Here is a 21,991-nt window from a genome sequence, read left to right as displayed (position 1 = left end):
AAGGATTATACCAGTATTACCAGTATTATAATAGTGGCGCTAGGATTCATTTGATACTAGAATTCATTTAATTCATTAAAATAATTATTACCATTTTAAATATTTTTATTTTCGTAATTTTTTTCTATAATACATTTTATTTGCAGGTAAAGTGGAAATTTCACGATGGCTCGTAATTTAACGGACGAGGAGCGTATTTCTGTACTGTATACCTACTTTTGCAGCCCCCTGTGTGTATATATGTGTATATATATGTATATATATGTATATATATGTATATATATATATATATATATATATATATATATATATATATATATATATATATATATGTGTGTGTGTGTGTGTGTGTGTGTGTGTGTGTGTGTGCGCCGTCATTTAAGATAAATAAACAGATGCTTGGTATGACAGAACTTTAATATGGATACAAACAAACACGACATAATAGCGACTGAAGCTTTTCGTGCTGCACTCTTCAGGGTAAAAATCGCAGCAAGTGAAGGCTTGTGCTTTATACGCAGGTCTCATTAAGGTAGACACTGATTGGTTCAACCGTAATGATGTCACGGTTATTCCAAACGCCCATTGGTCGGCTCATCTTCACCTCGAGCTCCCATTGACTGGAAAAGAGTTCGTCGATGATTGACGTTTGCAACCGCATCCTGGAGAGAGGGGGGATGGGTTTCCCCTAAGGTCCATTCACCATTTGTTACCGTACTTCCCTTGATCTTGCCATGCTGAAAGAGATACAGAGATCGTACAAATTCCTTTTGACGAAATAATATTGGATCGGTGGTAAGGATGAAGGTTGCTTCCAACATACGTAAATTATGTATGTATATATTATAACGGATGATCCGCTGTGGCGATCCCGAATAGGAGCAGCCGAAAGAAGAAGATATATATATATATATATATATATATATATATATATATATATATATATATATATATATATATATGTACTAGTAACTAGACGACCCGTGAACCCGTTGTGACCGGTTGATTAAAAAAAAAAAAAAAAAAAATGATCGCTCCAGCGAATGATACCGTTGAGGTTGTTTGCATTGATCAAATAATCCCGAAGAGTACTGGCTGAATCGGGAATTGATTTTTTTTAATAATTTTTTTTCATTGCCTGATTTGAACGAAACTTGTTATTGCGCGTCAATGTGAAAAAAAAAAAAACGGAGAAAAGAAAGTCGAAGAAATTATTGTGCGTCATCTTCCAAACACAATTTTATTTATTGATGAACACGGAAGTATTAGTTCAAAATGGCGGTTTATTTTCTGCTTTAAAATATATCGTTCTTTGTCTATACTAAATGTTTGAGATTTTAAAATAAATCATTTCAAGAAAAAAAAAAAAAAAGATAGTTCCAGCGAACTATACCGCTGATGCTGTTTGCATTGATCAAATTCTCCCCATGAGTTCTTGACTGAATCAGGAATTAATTTTTTTATAATTTTTTTTTTGTTGCCCAATTGAACGAAACTTGATACTGCACACCTCAGGAGAATGGTGAGTAAGGTGGCCCTAAAATTTTTGCGCTATTGTGTTTTTTTTTTTTTTACTGTTTATATACTGTTTTGGCTGTATTTCAGGAACATGCATACATACGTACATACAAGATGAGAGTTTTTGTAATATTGAAGATATATATATATATATATATATATATATATATATATATATATATATATATATATATATATATATATATATATATACACACACACACACATACATACTCATAATATTATTGAAACGTGTATTTCATACTCTAATTTTCTGAATTCTTCAAGATCTACAAACCTGAAAATCCCCCCAACCCCCTCGAAAATGCACAGCGGTGGAGTCCACAGATAAGTTTGTCAGGAGGCTCCTCCTACTGACTCCCCATTTCTTTATCTTTTTCCCTCTTCCTCATACTCTAGCTGCTGCTAGCACAATACATTTGTTTGGGGAAGTTGATACAAGATGAGCGCGTAAAACTGAAAATGATGGTCCGGACAGCATTTGTCTCGAGTACCATGATGATGGCATTGTTTAGATGGAGACTGGCATATTGTTAAGCGGTGTCGAGTATTCCGTTCCGTTGGAGTACTTGCTTTTGCGCTTAGAATCAAGCAAGCCACCTGGCAAGTGATACGGAGAGCAAGCTGCTTGCTGATGGAAAACACCCCAGAAGTGTTAGCAGCTACATCTACAGAGGCAAACATGCATCATTTTTAATCAATACGTTGAGAATTTGTTTAGTGGTTTGGTGGTTCAACGTTTTTTTTATTGCAGTGTATCTCTGAACAGGGATCATATTTGCCTGTTTTTATTTTGGTGAGGTCTTCTGACACCTAACCGTTCAAATATGTGGTGGCTTACTGCGCACATTTAGGCAATAGAGGGTCTGGTGGAGGTGTCTGAAGGAACCCCTTTATTTTCCATTAAAATAATGGTTCATTCTCCAGGAACGCCTCATTCGGCATTTGCAAGGGACATCTTGTATTTTGCTACTATGTTGGTGTATAATTTTTTTTAACTTTCAGTAAAAGGTATCAAAAGCAAACTGATGTATCATAACCGAACAATTTAAATTCTTCTATTGAAGTTATTGTTTGAAAGAACAAAACATATACTAATGCATAAGATATCAAACAGATCACTGCATTTTAAAGATGGCAGCACCCAGTAATAAAGGTTGGTATTGTATCCGTGTGAAACTCATCATATGGTTCTAAATAAAATAAAATTTTAACTTCCCTTAATTTCTTAAAATACATAGTTTAGTTGAAAAATAATGGTGAGATTAAATGGATCTGATGTTTTCTTGAAAGGGGGATTCTTAGTTGTGAGATGAAATGTGTGAGAGTGTTATTTATGCTTTTGCTTTTCATAGTAAAATGTGCGTACTGTCAGACCCTGTTATATGTGGATTTGCTATTCGCGGACTCCGCGTATTCGTGATTTATATAATGCAACCTGGTTCGATATTCCCAGCCCTGTGCTTCGTGAATTCGCAGTTTGTGTTTTGTTTGTTTTTCCGCATTTTCTCGGTTTTTCGTGAACGTATTTGTGTTTTGTTTTGTTTTCGCGTTTTCTCAGGCATATTAGCAGATTTTTGTGGGCATTTTCAGTTTTTCACGAGATTTTTGATTTTTCCTTCATGAATCACGAACCGTAGTGAACCTATCACCACTTTTTCCATTGAAACAATGCCCCACTATTCGCGGTTTCGCTATTCGTGGCATTTTCCAGGAACATATCCCCTGTAAATAGCGGGGTCCGACAGTATGTTATTTATCACCCATTTTGGGGACTCAAACGGTGATTGTTGGGTCATCTCTTTGAGCATGACCTAATAATGTTGGTGTTGAGAGGAGAGGTGACGATCCGTCCGTCCGTTCACAATGAAGTTGAATCGGGAGATCTGGTCATTAGTGATCCTGATAGAGGTCGATGAGACGTACACGATGGTATGGCTTTCAAGGTCACTAGGCCTTTGAAGTTGCGAAAATGACGATTTTGAAATTCTATCTCCTCCGCCATTTCTCAAGCGATCTTGAATTTGATTGTGGCATATGAATCTATGGGACAATATCTAAATTTTGTCAGGCCGGATTTTCGATATTCGCTTTCGTTTTCGTGTCACGTGACTTCAAAGTTGGCAAAAAATGCGAAAATGATGATTTTCAAAATCTATCTCCTCCTACATTTCTCAAGCAATCTTGAATTTGATTGTGGCATATGAATCTATGGGACAATATCTAAATTTGGTCAGGACGGATTTTCGAATTTCGCTTTCGTTTTCGCGTCACGTGACTTCAAAGTTTGCAAAAACTGCCCTACCTTCAGGAGGCTATATGTTTTCTCGCAGAGATGACTCACTCCCACACAGGTGTATTTTCGTTTTAAAATTTGATTTGATGATAGATTATAATCTGATGATGATGTCACAGCTGACACTTTTTTCAGGGCTCTGGCACCTTAAAATTTGGTGCTGCACCACTGGTTATAATCAAATGTTTGTGTCAGATCTCTACAGTACCGGATTATGTACGTAACATACATTCTGTGTGAAGCTGAAGCATGGTGAATCTGTTCCCCATCCACAGTGAAGGAGTAGAGCTTGTGAGTGGTGCAGCACTCCTGTTTCTGCTGTTATGCAATCTGTACATGATGCACAGACAAGGACAGCTCAAACGCCAAGAGATTCCACGTCGGCTACAAGGGATTCTGAAGGAACTTGATGGCAAGTCCCCCAGTGTGGGCATTTTGAAAAAGAGATAGCACTTTGAGAGACTTTTGGGAGTGTAGCAAGAAGTAAAGATGGCAAATAGATTGATTAAGAAAGGAAATGGGCTCTTTTTAGCAGAACGTGTTGTGGGTGATATTGCAAGGGATTAAGATTATAATGTATCTATCTATCTGTGCTGAAGTCTATCTGTGAATCGTGTGACTTCTCCCTTTTTGTTTCCAATAGTTTTTTACATATACATGGTCTAGGCTCATGGAAGTGCTAGAACACAGATCAGGCCACAACATAACAAGGGGAAATGTCAACAGCAGGGCGAGGGAGGTAGTAGACCGAGACAGACAAACAAGGGATGCAGGAAATGATGGGTATGGGAGAACGCAAGGGGTGGACAAGATGGACACAGAAGCAAAATTTTGGAAGGGTTGGTGGGGTGGTTTAACGGGTGTTGCAAAGGTCATGGTTTTAGATGAGGGATGACTTGACATGGTGGTGAACAGCTGTCTTGAAGACTTGGAGGGAAGATTGAGATTGAAGAGAGTGTGGAAGGTGGTCCCACATGTGGGGCAAGAGGAATAAATGAGTGCAGTTGAGCAGTGGTTATGGATTTCGGCAGTCTCACCACGAGGTGGCTGGTGGCAGACTGCGTGCTTCCTGCAGACAAAGCCCGGAGAGGGCAGATGGTACAAGACCAGAAATGAGGTGGAAGAAGACAGCGAGACTATCAACCTGTCGGCAATGGCGAATTGATAGGCCCATATACTGAGCCTCATTATGAGAGATTCCAATAATCCTGAAAGCCTTGGTTTCCACGGCGTCAAGCGGAGCAAGATGTGAGGAAGGGGAGCCAGCTTAGGGGGGAGAGCAGCATTCCATCAAGCCACAGATGAAAGCCCTGCAGGTGAACGAGCCCAGGCATGCCAAAGAAGGACCCTGCACGACAGAGGATGCCCAGCCGTCTTCTGGCCCTGGAGGTCAACCCTGAAATGTGGCCCACCCAAGAGAGATCATGGCTGAGAGTGAGACCCAAGAGTCATCCTCTTCGAGAGGGTTGTTGAGAAAGTAGATGGGAGGATCTGCGGTAAGGTCCTTTTGGAGAGAGAGCGAGAGAGAGAGAACGAGAGGGTGGAATTTCTTGGGATCGAAAGACACATTCCAAGTGCCTGACCAGCCTGTGATTCTGTCAAGGTCTGAGGAGGGGGAAGAGGTTGCCACCTGTCTGTTAGAAGGATGAGTGATGCCACGACAGAGAGTGGAGTCATCAGCAAAGAGATAAAGAGGATTTCCAGAGAGTCAGTGAGATAATCAATGAAGATCAGCAACAAAATGGGGACAAGAACTCTTCCCTGGGGTACTGGAGCTTTGACAGGGTGAGAATAAGAAAGGGCTCCGCCGCGAGTTGCACACTGGCCCCGAGAATTGAGGAAATTAGCAATCCAAGCGTGAAGTTGACTTTGGACTCCTCAGGCAGACATTCTGGAGAGTAAGGCGGGATGCCAGACTGCATCGAAAGTTCGAGATATGTCCAGAGAGATGGCCCCGATCCCACGCCCGACACCGAGGGCCTCCATCCATTGCTGGGAGACTAGAAGCAGCATGTCAAAGGTAGAGTGACCAGTTCTGAATCTGAATTGAATTGATTATCTTAGATGAGGCTACTGCAGAAAATTATGATTTTATGTCAACTGAAATGCTGGATTCTATGACATTGCTGATGATTGGAAGCAAGCCAACTGGTCTGTATTTAAGGGGATCTGTTCCTGCACCCTTTCTGTGTAATGCCGTGATGTTGGCTGAATTCCAACCAGATGGAAGATGACCTATAGTAAATGACAGGGTGAAAATGTCTGAGAGACATGTGACACTTTGTGCTCTTGCACAAAGGAAGTGCAAGAGCAGTAGAGAAGGTCCCTAGGACACATGAGCTGATGCTCTTTGGCCCAGCTGCAGAGTCTGAGTCGAGGGTTGCCAGAAACGTTTCCACCTTCTTAGGTGCAAAAGACATAATTCAGGAGCAGTTGGGCACGACTGGGAATGGTGGGCACAGAGAAAAAGAGTGGTTAGGGACACAAGATTTTGAAGCAAACACACAATTGAGACATTCGGCCTTCTCACGAGTGGAGTTGGCACCATTCAAAATGAGAGAAGCAATGGAAGGGGAGCACACTCCAGAGACAGACCCGACAAGACTCCACCAGGTTCTAGAGGAAGGAGAAAAGCCCGAAAGTCTATTTCTGAGATTGGACACATGTTACCCTCTGGCTCTCCTGAGAGTAGACGCACATCATGGGCTTTGTGGCATTATCTGAGCTTTAAATGTGCTTTAAATGGATTAACTTGCTCGTTTCTGCACTGGAGTAAACTGCCTGTAGTAGAGATAACGAGAACCCATAATGGTGGATTGATGACACTTTCTATCCGTCCTGACCCTACCTTCCCTTTAGCCATCATTCATAAGTCTGTGCAGGGTGCTATTCCCCTGTGGAGCTCCACTGCATATCCTGAGCTTCTTTTGCCGCATTCCCAAGCCATTGGCTTGCAGTGGGCTTTCCGTGACGGCCGACTCATAAACCTTCCGGCCACCCTGCTTGTGGAAGGAGACATCATTTCGCTGAGGCCTGGCCAACAAGCTCCTGCAAGCCTGCGAGGCATGAAGGTTGTGGTACACACCACAGCAGTTGTAAAAGTGGAAAACATTTCAAGTTTATTCTGGGTTTATGGGATTGCTGAATGTGTGATTTGATCTCAATAAGGAATTGTGATACCTGCTCTTTGTTCATCAGTGAATTCATCTGGAAACAAAAGATTTCCCAATACTGACGAAAATATTATTCCATTAACTTTTTGATTGCTTATTATGATATAAACCCACAATATGTGGTTTTTAAAAAATTTGCAATAGGAGCATTTTTACTGTAAATATTGTTGCGAATCTCCGCCCGCCCGGCGTGTGAACGACCGCTTTAACCAATGGCGGCCGTTTCGCCCACCGGACGGACAATTCAGTCGTGACTTTCTGGAACAACGCCAGAAACCAGTCACGGGTGGGTTTTTAATCCCACCACGGCCCAGTCCGTATTCTACCCGCGCGAAATGGGGTCAATCGCCGAATATCGATATACCTAAGTACCCGCGCGGGTAACCTACCGAGGGACCGTACCTCGGCGAAGGCCTGCTTGGACACGAACCGCTTAAGTGGTCCGTTCCGTTCTGGGATAACCGAGCGGGTATTATCGCCGGACCCAATTATATTTATCGGTTATTTAAAAACCAACCAGTATTGCGAGAGCGAGATAGCGGTTCAATGGGGGGAAAAATGACATGACGAACGGGCTAACATTCGAACAAGCACATTTATTATTTTCCACACGTATACAGTCATGCAGGTATGGAATCAATAAAAGCAAGAGCAAAAAGCGCTACGACCAGCTATGAGCAATTATGTACAGTCACTTAACAGGTTTTACTGACAAGACACGGCGCCACAGCATGCATTCGAAAGCAAGACCCCAGGAGAAAGACCACCCCCATAGACAGCGAGTCAGATTGGGCCCGTGGGCCTTTATAACGTGGAGCCGTGTAGACCGCAGAGGCTCCGCGAGGCCGCGCAGGTTACCTTCCTCGCTGGGCGACCCATGACGCTCCTTCCCCACGCCAGCGAGCGTAACCGCGGTCCGGCCCAGGCCTAGTGGTACGGGCCCCGGCCGGCAACGCCTGAGAGGAACGAACGGGCCTTTGCTCTCTTAGAGTTGATGCTCTGTAAGAACCCGTCCGTTCCTCAGCGACGCTCGGACTGTCCCGAAGCCCGATCACCACGGACCATCTGGCGCTGGCGGGCGAGCTCTCTCTGGTTCGTACATGTTCCGCAGCTCTGCGCGGCACAGCAGGCTTAGCCACGCTCCCCGTTCACGCTTCCTCCGTTCTCCTCAGCTTCTCCAGCTACTGCAGGCTTCAGACTTCCACGCAGCTCCTCAACCTCTCCAGACCCGACTCGACTCGTTGAACTGGCGCTTTGCGCAGCCTTTTATAGGGCTGGTGAGACGAGATCTGATCTCCACCCTCTGAGCTCTGACCTCTGACCTCTGCTCGGAAAGCGGACGTTCTAGAAATCACCGGCCCTCTGGATCCGATTCTCCGAGAGCGAGCCGACGTGTTTGAAATCATCACCCTTCGACCCCCACAGGCCCCGCCCCTTTCTCTCCTGTGATCCGTTTTCCGAGGCGAAGCCTCCACAGAGTGGACGTGGTAGAAATCACCAGACTTGCTCGATGAGTGAACCCCCGCGTGTGCCTGCAGCGATGCTGTTCACTGGGAACTCGCCGTGGCTGGCGCAAAGATGGCGGCGTTTGGGGACGAAGGTGAGGCGATGTTTGTGGTGTGGAGATGTTGACGGTTGCTGGCGGAGTGGTGAGGATGGCGTGGTTGTTGAGAGGCAGGGGTGGTTGTGGTTGTTGTGAAGCGGTTGATGAGAGTGATGTTGGTGGTTGGTCCAAAACAACGATGGTAAAGAAAAACGGCTATCTCAAAGATCACAGCCTTGTGACACGAATAATACCCATTAAACAACGGTGGGGAAATCTAACTGAACACTGACTTATCGGTATAACTAAAGGTGCTGTCACACCTTGACGATTTAGCCAGCAATGGCAACGTTTAAAAATGTATGTAAAACGTTGGCGTACGCTGAAATTTTGATGTTTTTTAAAAAAGTTTTGGTCGTATTCATAACGTGTTGGTCGTATGCATAACATATTAGTAACGGGCACAGAATGTTTCGTTGTCTTATAGATAACTTATACCAACGAATGCTTATCCTGTTGTCGGCGTTCACAACCTATGCCCAATGATAGTTTAACTTAGGCATAGCGCGCTGCACGTATCGCCGATGAACTCGTGGCGTAGCCTGTTAAAAACCTGCCGCACGCCGATTTAAATCATAACCGCCTGAAAATTGAAAGTGTCAACCACGCAGTCACACCTTGAGGATTTTGCCAGCGTATGCCGACCTATGAAAAATTTGCCGAACCAAGATGGCACACGTCGAATACGTTATGGGTAAGTTGTGTATACGTTAAGAGCACGCTGAAAAACAATGAAGTATGCTGTCATATTTCGTGGTACGTCTCGTACGTCGTGAAATTTCAAGCATGCTGAAAATTTTACGACGTACTCGCCGTATGGCTCACACCTTCCGCTACGCTGGGAATAAGTTGTCGGCACGATATGCGATCGTTGACGCACGTCGACACAAGTTCCTTGTCAGTTACTCATGAGTCGAAACACGTCGAGGTCATGTTTAGCATACCCGAAACTTATTTTCTCCATCAAGGCACATTTTCTTTTTTTCTCCTTGGCTCCGTGGAGGCACGTGACGAAATATCTGAAGTTGTTGTTGTTCTTTTATTATTATTATTATTATTATTATTATTATTATTATTATTTTTTTTTTTTTTTTTTAGTCTATCACGAATCTTAAAATATATTCGGACATTTGCTTTTAAGTTTCGACGTCGACGTGACAATATCCTCAAACAGAAAATATTCACAGAGGAGGAACTAAGAATAAGACATGAGCAAACTGAAGAGGCGTGAAAATCGGACGTGACGTAACGGCACGTGACGAAATATCGGAAGTTATTGTTGTTGGTGTTTTTTTTTTTAACGCTGCCAATACGCCATTATACGGTAGCTGTAAATTAGAAACACATTCAGTAAGTTCTGTGGTCGTCCGGAAGACGTCAATCAAATACGTCAATATGCGTTGGAGGTACGTTACACATAGGTTCAAAGCACGTTACTCATAGGTTAGAAATAAGTTTTGGGTACGCTAAGCATTACCTCGACGTGTTTCGACTTATGAGTAACTTGCAAGTAATGTGCCTCGACGTGTGTCAACGATAGTATAACATGCCTTGACGTGTGTGCAACGATCGTGTAACGTGCCTACAACACGTTACTCATCGGTTATAAATAAGTTTTGGGTACGCTAATCATTACCTCGACGTGTTTCGACTTATGAGTAACTTACAAGTAACGTGTGTCGACATATGTCAACGATCGCATAACGTGCCTACAACTTATGGCCAGCGTAGCGGAACGTGTGAGTCATACGCTGGCATACGTCGTAAAATTTCAAGCATGCTAAAATTTGAGGACAACCGCAAAGTACAATGATGAAAGCCAGCGTACTACGACGAATGGCAGTGTTTTTCAGCGTGTTCTTAACGTATACAAAACTTACCCATAACGTATTCGACGTGTGCCAGCGTTTTAGACAAATTTTTCATAGGTCGGCATGCGCTGGCTAAATTGTCAAGGTGTGACAGCACCTTAACTGAGGACCTATATGGTGTTCTGCAAATTTCCACAGCCGTAATACTACCCCTTCCCCTTTTTACAGACTCGTCCCGAGTCGTCAAATTTTCGTGTGCCATCATGTGTCAGTTTCCCCGAGTACGTTTTATCTTCGGATCCCTGAGTGCGACATTTAGTGTATTCGTGTCCCAAAAATAAATAACCTACGGGCTGAGTAACTCACTAAACAAACCCACTCATACAGACGACTTAAATAAATTGCCGGCGCTAAGACAAACATGCAGGGGGAAGCAACTCATTTACAATTTACAACTTATCTAATAAATTTTACACTAAACCATGGCCCAGGACTGATGGACTCTGCAGGAAAAGAAAAACAGGGAGCCAGGCTACTCACACGCAGTCTCTGGCTCATGAAACAAATGCAGGTGACAGGGAATGTGCCCCCCCTTGAAATGAGCACAGTGAACACAAAACGGTGCACAGGCTGTGTCAATACAGGGCAGTCCCTGCAGAACGCGCGATGATCTGACTCGAGCAACAAAACGGTGCATGGGCTGCCAATGCAGTCCCGTGATGCGGCTGCCTACAGGGCAGTCCCTGCAGCACGCGTGATGATCTGACTCAAGCAAACACAAGCAATGAATGGATGGATGGAACACACGGTGCACGGGCTGCCAACGCAGTCCCGTGATGCGGCTGCCTACAGGGCAGTCCCTGCAGAACGCGCGATGATCCTGGCGCACATGGTAATGAATGGGGGCAAATGCAAAACAGAAGGGCTCGTAGGCATGGGGTCAAGGCGAAGGCAGGCAGACAAGGCATGGCAAGGCAAAACAAGGCCGTTGTAGCAAAACGGGCCGGTGGTGAAGCTGACCGGCAGATGAACTGGCCGGCACAGGCCTTGCAGCAAAACAGCCGGCAGATGAATGACCGGCACAGGCCTTGCAGCAAAACAGCCGGCAGATAAATGACTGGCACAGGCCTTGCAGTAATAAGGTTCGTGGAGGGAGTGCGGTGGTGCTGGCCACTTGGAAGGCAGGCTCGGACCTACCCTACTGTCTCCCTCCCAACCTATCACCTTTGCCTGTCTCTGTCCATACCCACTCCCTTAATTTGCAAAAAATCCCCAATTTAGCCCCAACTTATTTTTTTGTTTTATTTTTATTTTTATTTCCCCTATAAATTTGTCTCCCTATCCCCCTTTATTGTCTCTGTCCGGCTAACCTATCGTCATCCTAGCCTACTCCCAACCCCGACGTTCCCTTCCTGGAGGGGAATAAGGGAGAGCTCGCGTCCTGTGTCGAGGCCCATCGAAGCCTAAGAATGGCCTCCTCAGATTTCAGCGATCTCTCACCCAAAGTGGGTCCAGCGGCCCACAACGAGCGCGAAGGGATGGATGGTGCGGAGGGGTACACTTCCTATCTACCCTATCACTTATTACTTAAACTACCCTGGGGCTTTCCAAACGCGCCTCTCGCTTAAACTGCTGGTTCTAACAACCCAGATTCCCGTCGCCTGTGTTGGTGTCCTCACAATTTTCGGGCCATGCCCTCAAATTTCCCTCCCGTGCCCTCACACGGTCTCATGGCTGGGATGCGTGGCTCCCTTGGCAGGAAGTACCCTCTGCCGATTCTCCAACGATGGCACCCCTGCGCACTACAACTGCCTCCGAGCCTATCAGCTCCCTAAACACCAGGGAGTGTCCTCCTCGGATACTCCCGTGAAACGCTCACGTGGCAGGCTTGCGCCCCCGGGCCCCTTCCCTGGGTGCCCGCGCCCAATGCACTGCCCACACGGCCAATGGCGGCCCGGGCCCTGTATCATGCGGGCCCACCAGTGCCCACTACACTATCCCGGCCCCCCATTGACCCTTGGCCTACCGCGGCCGACTAGCCCGGTGCCCGGGGTACCCACTAAGCGATACTCACCGTTCGTAGCCACACTCCCAGCCCGTCAACAGGGCTCCTGCACCCCTCCAAATGGGTTTCGAGCCTACGTTCCCACCAACAGCAAAACGACCTCCATTTTGTCAATTTGACTAACCCACTAACTCACTTTACACTGACCCCGGTGTCCCTTGGGTGGGAATCACTCCTCCCCCCAATCACTCATCGCACCATGCATTCCACATTCACTCCATTCACTCAGGCCCGCTGGCCTCACTCACTCCACATGTTTCCATTCATTTCACCACTTCATTTCACTCCATCGCTGATCACTGCCATTTCGCTCACTAAATCCCATAACTACCTCATGCTCTTTCGTCGTCCCTTAAACTAGTAGCAGATTCCATTTCACACTACGTAGCTAAGCTACGTCCCCACTACACACTCAAAGTCTGTCCATGTCTCCAAAATCCCTTTAACATCCTAAATCTGAACTAAAACCCTCTAACTAATCCATTCCATGGGCCCCATGAGGACTTGTCCCTGCCCCATGATGCCGGTCTAACTAACACTAATCCTTCCCCCTAACTAGTAGTATCATGTGCGCGGGATAGGGGGTCTTCCACCCCTTGCCCGGGAATCCTGTTGACCCAAAGCGAGGCTTGGTTTTTTTTTTTTTTTTTTTTTAATGCGTGCACCAGCGCGGCAACTCGCAACCTGCGCTCTTTCCCCGTGACGTCATGGCAGCTGTTCGCGCACTGCGCACCTCGTCCCTCCTCGGACAGTACCATCCGGCAGGGATTCTCCTTCTGCCGGATTCCAACCATGCGTGCAGCCATGACGTCACCCTGCGCATCAAAAACAAGCCTCGCGTCTCAAGGGGTTCCCCACGCGAACACATGTGCTCTGCTCGTCAGAGCTTCACAAAAACGCTCGCGTGGAGAACCCATCCGGTCCAAATCCATATCCAGCCTCCCTTCTGTCCATCCGTGGGATCGGCTAATCCACCGCGTGCGTTTACGGACCAGGCTTCACTCCCGCAGGCGCGCACGTGGCGGCCTCGTGCGTTGCACAGCACGGACCCGCGCGCGCTGCCGTGCATACCCGGCACTGTTCCCAAAATAGCTACGGCCGCTACTCGGAGTTTGTCCACCGTCGGGCACCATCGTCGTCGCACTCTCGCGCACAAACTCCCCCGTGCCACGACGCTCACACACCTCGCCATGACACTCACACCAGGACATGCGGTTGCATGTTCCCGCATGCCGACCGTCATCTCCCTCACATACAGCGACCACACACACACGGTCCCTCTCACACATCGTGCTTCCCTTGCACACACCTTTTCACTCACACACGCTGTCTCTTCATCCACACACGGTGCTTCATCCACACACGGTGCTTCATACACACACGGTGTGCTGGGAGGCATGCACTTCGGCTTGCTCGCAACCACGCACACCATATTACTCACACACGCGGTCCCTCCACTCGCACAGGGGGTTTCACTCACACTCGTCGTTCTTCTAACACAGCCTTTCACCTCTGTTATGCATGCGTTTCAGCACACATTTCACCACACTTGTAAACACACACACCGAGGCATTCACAACAGGGAGTTGTGTCACCACAAGGGGTCTCGGGGTTTTCATAACCCCCAAGCTCGGCGTGCACCTGTCCACAGCACTCGCCCCTTCAACCTCGCTCGGCACGACCGGATCCACCTGGTCGTGAATCGCCTCAAGGGGGGCATATTCCCTCCCCTCGTTCCTGAAGGAGGCTATCCAGCTGCTTGCACCGGGTCACGACACAGTCCGCCAGCTCGCCCCCATTGTCCTCCACTAACTCTGTGTGTGTGTGTGCTCATCTTTCACCCCGTCTTTGTTGTGTAGTCTCTCCTCTACTTTTTCTATCTCCCGAGTCTCTATACATTTTATTTATGTTGTCTCTTCGTGTCTATTTAATTCAGTCTCAACTCGGTCTATCTCCCATGTCTCTGGCAATACTTCTTTTTCCTTCTTTGTCTCTGTTATTTCCCTTTTCTCCAGTTTTATTTGTCTCTCCTTTATCAGGGTTTGCCCTAATTGTTCTTTCATCCGACGAGTGGTGTCAATCAAGTCCTGCACCACTAACATTATTCCCTGTGGTGATGTCACACATCCCACCTTATTGTGCCGTTCTACTTACTGGCTCCTTTTGAGTCGTTCTTCCTCTCTGAGCTTTTTGAGTTGTTCGTTCTCTTCCCGGAGTTTTCCAACTTTGCTCTTTCCTTGAGTTGGTTAACTTCAAACTCGTTTTCTTTTTGTTTTATACTCCACCGTCTCTCATGTTCTTCCTTCTCCAATCTTATAGTTTCCTTCAATTGGCTGATTTCCTTCCCCTGTCTCATTCCTTGTTCTTTCTCTATCTCCTCGTACTCCAACCTTGTTTTTTTCTTTTGTTGTTCAGTTTCAAATTCATACTCTTTTTGCTTTTTATTCCACTGTCTCTCTTGTTCCTCATTCTGCAATCTCGTTGCTTCCTTCAATTGGCTGACTTCCTTCTCCTGTCTCATTCCTTGTTCTTTCGCTACTCTTTCTTGCATCTCATTCTTTAATCTGGCCTTGGCTTCCAGCTGTTCGATCTGCACAGTGTGGTTCCTTAACGTTTCATTCTCCGTTGTCTTTCTTTCCTCTCTTACCATCCTCAGCTCGCTTTGTAATCCCGTTTCTTTATCGTGTTGTTTCAGTAACTCGGAAGCTTTTTTTTCTAATTCCTTTCTCATCTCCGCATACTCCAACCTTGCTTTAGCTTCTCACTGTTCGATCTGCACAGTGTTGTTTCTTAACATTTCATTCTCCGTTGTCGTTCTTTCATCCCTCAACGTCCTCAGCTCGTTTTGTAATTCTCTCTCTTTGGTTTGGTGTTTCTGTAACTCAAATTTTTTTCCCATTTTTTTCTCTCTCTCTCTATCTCTATCTCTATCTCTATCTCTCTCTTTCCATGCCTCCTTCTTGATTTCATCCCTTTCCTCGCTCATCTCATCCCTTTTCTTGGTCATCTCATCCCTTCTCTTGCTCATCTCCGCATACTCCAACCTTTCTTTCCTCCTCACTTCGTCCATTCCCTCACCGTATTTCTCTTATTTCTATCCTCCGTTCTCGGCTTTCTCTGTCCCGTTTGCCTCTTCTTACCTCTTCCTTCAGTTTTTTTAATTCCAACTCGTGTTCACCTTTTTCCTTTTTCCAGCTTTTTTTTTCCATTCTTCCTCCAGAGATTTCTCTTCTCTTTTTATCGTCTTTTCTAGGCTTTCTCTTTTCCGGTTGCCTTCTTGTACCTCTCCCTTCAGTTTTTTTTAATTCCAAATTGTGTTTCCGTTTTTCCTCTTCTAGCTTTGTTTGCCTTTGTTCTTCCTCCCTCCTTTCTTCCTGTACATCGGCCCATCATTGTGACTCCGTTCGCACGTAATCCTCATGAACCCTGTCTTCGTTCCGCCGTGCCTCGTCCAATTCAAAGGAAAACGAATGCAATTTCCCTATACAGTTGTCACCATTCCTCCACCGCTGCAAGGACTTTGACACTTGTCTCCGAAACCCTTCAATGCATGCTCCGGCGTCCTGCCACGCCTGCCATGACCCCGTGGTTTGAAACGGTGGCTGGGAGCACCCGCCTCGTGTCGTGCCGTTTGTTGTGCTATTAATAGCAGCTCGCTCCGTGTTGCGCTGAGATGCGGCAGCGCCGCTATTTTGCCGGCAAAGTTCGTGCTCAGTATAGGGTGAGCGGCCCCACTGATTACCATTAGTGGTGGGGTGATAATAATAAGAACCGTCCAGGGCCATGGATCCTACATCAATACACATTTCTAAACCACTCTGCACCCGTTCGCCTTGAAACGCCATCTTGCTTCTCGGAATAATTTTTAAATGCTTGCAATTTGATGGGAATCGAGGGTCGCTCTACACACCCCTGATCCGATTCCTGTTAATTTGGTTGGAGGCAGGATGGATTTGAATCCCACACTCCTGAACACCAGTGTTACGAATCTCCGCCCGCCCGGCGTGCGAACGATCACTTTAGCCAATGGCGGCCGTCTCAACAACCGGACGGACAATTCAGTCGTGACTTTCTGAAACAATGCCAGAAACCAGTCACGGGTGGGTTTTTAATCCCACCACGGCCCAGTCCGTATTCTACCCGCACGAAATGGGGTCAATCGCCGAATATCGATATACCTAAGTACCCGCGCGGGTAACTTACCGAGGGACCGTACCTTGGCGAAGGCCTGCTTGGACACGAACCGCTTAAGCGGTCCGTTCCGTTCTGTGATAACCGAGAAAGACCACCCCCACAGACGGGAGTCAGACTGGGCCCGTGGGCCTTTATACCGTGGAGCCGTGTAGACCGCAGAGGCTCCGTGAGGCCACGCAGGTTACCTTCCTCGCTGGGCGACCCACGACGCTCCTTCCCCACGGCAGCTAGCGTAACCGCGGTCCGGCCCAGGCCTGGTGGTACGGGCCCCGGCCGGCAACGCCTGAGAGGAACGAACGGGCCTTTGCTCTCTTATAGTTGATGCTCTGTAGGAACCCGTCCGTTCCTCAGCGATGCTTGGACTGTCCCGAAGCCCGATTACCTCAGACCGTCTGGCGCTGGCGGGTGAGCTCTCTCCGGCTCGGACGTGTTCCGCAGCTCTGCGCGGTACAGCAGGCTTTGCCACGCTCCCCGTTCACGCTTCCTCCGTTCTCCTCAGCTTCTCCAGCTACTGCAGGCTTCAGCCTTCCACGCGGCTCCTCGACCTCTCCAGACTCGCCTCCAGACCCGACTCGAATCGTTGAACTGGCACTCTGCGCAGCCTTTTATAGGGCTGGTTAGACGAGATCTGATCTCCGCCCTCTCACCTCTGACCTCTGACATCTGCTTGGAAAGCGGACGTTGTAGAAATCACCGGCCCTCTGGATCCGATTCTCCGAGAGCGAGCCGACGTGTTTGAAATCATCACCCTTCGACCCCCACAGGCCCCGCCCCTTACTCTCCTGTGATCCGTTTTCCGAGGCGAAGCCTCCACAGAGCAGACGTGGTAGAAATCACCAGACTTGCTCGATGAGCGAACCCCCGCGTGTGCCTGCAGCGTTGCTGTTCGCTGGGAACTCGCCGTGTCTGGCGCAAAGATGGCAGCGTTTGGGGACGAAGGTGAGGCGATGTTTGTGGTGTGGAGATGTAGACGGTTGCTGGCGGAGTGGTGAGGATGGCGTGGTTGTTGAGAGGCAGGGGTGGTTGTGATTGTTGTGAAGCGGTTGATGAGAGTGATGTTGATGGTTGGTCCAAAATAACGATAGTAAAAAAAAATGGCTATCGCAAAGCTCACAGCCCTGTGACACGAATAATACCCATTAAACAACGGTGGGGAAATCTAACTGAACACGGACTTATCAGCATAACTAACTAAGGACCTATATGGTGTTCTGCGAATTTCCACAGCCGTAACAATATTATGATTTATAGATAAACTAGGTGAATGCACCCGGCATTGCCCGGATTCTTTTTGAATGAATTTAATCTTCTGTACATCGGTCTGACACGAGGCCAGTATTTGTTCCCTATTTGGCCATGGCAGTCATAGCCTAAGGGGGTTGGTGAGGGGGATCCACCCCCTCCCCAAACCTTCCCAGGGCCCGTCCTGACATTTTTTGTTTCATAGGTTTCCTCCAATCTTTCACTGTTCAGGAGATTAGCGCATGCAGAGCTAAAGAGGGTTGGTGAGGGGGAAACACCCCCCCACCCCCACACCTCCCCCCCCTCCGGCCGACTTGAAAGCAAGCTACTTTAACTGTGCAATGTCTACAATACCAAGTACTGAAATCAATGGGTTGGAATGGTCAAATCACCAAGCGTAATGCAGAAATAGAGTAACAATGTCCTCTCTATAAGGTATTGGATAGATTAAATTAGATTAAATTACATTAGATTGATAGATGGATAGATAAAGATAGATTAGATAGAGAGATAGATAGATAGATATATTTGACATCTCTCATTGTCAACAAAACTTAATTATTACATGCATCGAGTTATTAAGCAAAAGTGAAAAATATAGGTTTCTTTGCCTTTGTGCAATGGCAGCCATGTAGGATGCTTTCTCTGCATCTATACTAATAAATGTGTGTGTTTGTTAGTGTGTGTCTCTTCCATAACTCTAAAACTATGAAACCTAATTCCCTGAAACTTTGCATGCATACTAAGAGAACTTCAAGGTAGTGCAATAACTAAAATTGGGTGGTTGGGTTAATTTAAACACCCCTTTTGAAGATAATTAACGGCCTTATTTAATTATCCTTTATCAAGGCATCATCCTTGGTCAGCCCCTGAATCGGCCCTCTGTCTGCTTGCTGGGGTCATAATTTGCCATTTTGTTTGGCCTGCTCAATAATGATTTGACTTTGAACAGGCCGCAATGGTTTCTTAACAATAAAACGCTCATGAATTTTTTTTCACTTTTCTCACTCATGTCATTGAATGCATGATCATCATACGTACGAATCGCTGGATACATCACAATGTTAATAAATGCACAGACGCCAATGTTCAGAACTATTACATTTATGCATGCAATCAACTCTAGAACCTGTGATAAATTGCTGCTAAGGTCAATTTGGCCTTTTTAATTTTTTTGAATTTGGTTAAGACATTCCAGAGCTTATCGCATTTCAGCTGTAATGCTAATAAACGTTCAGAGAGTTTTCTTTTTGGGGGATGGGAGGGGGAGGGGGTTGGGAAGTGGTGGGGGTGGGTTTGGAAGGAGGTAGGAAACAGTTTGGGAGAAGGTAAGCATGAGGAGGGAGACATGAGGTGGAGCATTTATTGTGATTCATACTGTCTCATCAAAATGATTCTGGATAGAATAACAGTGAGGATGGAAACAAAATAATGTCTGAAATACATTTTCTACCGGTTATACTACAAACACCATCCAAACACGTCCAGGGTATCAAATAATGTGTAAATACAACTCTGGACGTTTATAAGCATTACAGCTGAAATGCGATAAGCTCTAGAATTTCTTAACCTGAACCAAATTTCAAAATTTAAACTGCGGAATTGAACTTGGCAGCAGTTCTGACTGTTAACAAAGCATTCATTTGTCCGATTTGCACATTGTTTGATACTCCAGTCATCTGGACGGTGTTTAGTATGACCCAGCCTGCCATTCCTTATCAACCATTTCATTGGAGTGCATGCTTGGGTCCTTCATAGTGGTGGGCAGATTGATTCCAACCATGGAATCAAAAGGAATCAAGGAGTGAACCGAAATCGACATCGATTCCGAGTAATTTCAACTTCAGAGAAAGAAGTGTATTTTTTCAGGGAATTTTTTTTCATCCCTGTTGGGCATGTTCTGGTTACACATGGCTTGGTAATGTATTAATTGAAAAGGAACATGCCCCTGGGGCATCCCGTTTGCAAGATAGCAGCAAAAGCAAATCACTTGCAAACTAAACACTCCCCAAGGGCGTGTTCCTTTTAAGTGAATAGCAAGACATTTAGAGTTGGCCAGTAATGCATGCTGATTGCTTTGCTGATGGACGGTTATGCAATACATCAACTGATAAAGTTTTGACAATATGTTGTTCAAAAGGTACAGAAGTGCAGTTTGGAACTATGGTTAAAGAAGGTTAGAGAAGATTGGCTGAAAGTTGCATGTTCACTTTGTTCAATAGACCTTGCTCAATATTGTAATATGTCCAATATGCTAAAACATTTGAAAACCAAACACCAGAAAGAATACCTATTGGTGACGGTTGAGAATCCGGATTCAAAGAAACCAAAGTCTGCAACAGCCACAAGTTCGCTTTCGCAATCGACAATTGAAACCACTTTTACCCCGGTAACACCCAGTACACTGCCTTCCCCTCTCTCATGCTGCCTTCCCTTCCCCTCCCCTCATGCTGCCTTCCCTTCCCCACCCCTCTTCACTACTCCTTGCTGCCTCTCCCTCCTCTCTTTCCCATCCCCTTCCTCACTCTCCCCCCTCCTCCACCCCTCCTCGTTCCTCTCTCTCTCTCTCTCTCTCTCTCTCTCTCTCTCTCTCTCTCTCTCTCTCTCTCTCTCTCTCTCTCTCTCTCTCTCTCTCTCTCTCTCTCTCTCTCTCTCTCTCTCTCTCTCTCTCTCTCTCTCTCCGACTACCTCCTCCCTCCTCCCACTACCCCTCCCTCCTTCCACTATCCGTCGCTCCTCCCATTACCCCTTCCTCCTCTTTCTTCCCCCACCTCCTCCTCTCTCTTTTCTTCCTTCTCTCTCCCCCTCTCTCTCTCTCCATACTTTCATTAATCTTATTAGAAGCTTGGTGGTTGCTTAACGGTCAAGGCAGTTGACGCAAGATACTAAGGTCCTAAGTTCAAACCCCAGCTGTGCCAAAATCTGTGTCGGAGTGGCGACCCGTCCAGGATTGTGCCCAATAGCTAAGGAGACTGCTTAGGCAGCATCAACGCTCTGCACAGAGTATGGTCCCAATGGATGGATGTGCCAAAATAACACCAGGTGGGTTGACTCAGCCTGTCGTCCCTCCGAGGTTGGCAAAATGAGTACCAGCTTGCTGGGAAATAAGGCAATCGAGTATCCTCACTCTTTTTTGTGTTGGAGTGGCGACCTGTCGAGAATTGTTCCCTATGTATTGTCGTCGTCGTCATGCTTAGCCTTGGCCTAAATACTTAATTGCATGCCAAAATCAGGTGCTATAAAGCCTTTTGCTGTCCTTGCCAGGAGGATGAACACCTACTGTTGGCTCCCGGAGATTTGTACTTCCAATCGACTCCACTGTCTTCACCCCTGCACCGAGACCGTAGCCTCCCGCAGAGCCCTCACACGCCTGGAAACTTCAGGGTCACTCAAACTCCTGTTATAGAAGATGTCCGGTAGGTTACAGGTGCATTTGAATGAGGTTTTATGGTAACCGATGTTGGTAATGTAGCCTCTACTTTTAAAACAAACTAGACTTTTTAAACACTAATCCTTTAATGGCTTTCCTTTTCATTTCAGTTCGACTTTTCATTTCAGTGCCACTTTTAAATGTATGTTATTCAGGCATGTAAAGGAGCTTGCCCTTCACAGGCTCTATGGACAGTTTTTAGATGAGTGGGCAAGCTCACTTTAAGAGCTGTTGTTTGCAGATCCAACATAATTAAACTTGCTCTTCATTGTATTTATTTTCATTTCCAGACTGCCACTATGTTCTTGTTTTCTAGTGCCATATCACCACAATGTTCCACTAGTGTTCCATTTTAAAGAGGGATTACTTTAAACTTTCCACAAAAGTGATGCAAATAATTAGCATTGTTAACTCTCTCATACATTTATTTGGTGGTCACAGAGAAAGTGTAACTGAGCAGACAAAAACTTGTCCATATTGTAAAGCACCATCAATACCATTAGCTAATGCTCACAAGAAAGATAAATGCCAGAGTGTAAAAAGGCATACAAAATGCCACCAAAATATGTACCTCAAGTGTTTAATCATCTCTTTTTACAACTTCGTTTTGTGCATGGATGATGTAAAAGGCTAACTCC

At 46.1% G+C, this 21,991-nt stretch overlaps 1 protein-coding gene across 1 annotated transcript in view; it reads left to right on the top strand.

The window, feature by feature from the left end:
• Positions 1 to 21,991, top strand: part of TMEM94 (transmembrane protein 94) — a 169,887-nt gene that overhangs the window by 53,950 nt on the left and 93,946 nt on the right. Inside the window, exons 6-8 of the mRNA XM_085858417.1 lie at positions 4,111 to 4,247; positions 6,695 to 6,906; positions 21,188 to 21,339. Coding sequence (XP_085714543.1) covers positions 4,111 to 4,247; positions 6,695 to 6,906; positions 21,188 to 21,339 — 501 coding nt within the window. The remainder of the gene's footprint in view (positions 1 to 4,110; positions 4,248 to 6,694; positions 6,907 to 21,187; positions 21,340 to 21,991) is intronic.

This window comes from Eptatretus burgeri, chromosome 15, assembly GCF_056783735.1.
Source record: "Eptatretus burgeri isolate ZD-2024b chromosome 15, Ebu_testis_v1, whole genome shotgun sequence".
Taxonomy (NCBI): domain Eukaryota; kingdom Metazoa; phylum Chordata; class Myxini; order Myxiniformes; family Myxinidae; genus Eptatretus; species Eptatretus burgeri.
This window is presented reverse-complemented; position numbering and strand designations above follow the sequence as displayed.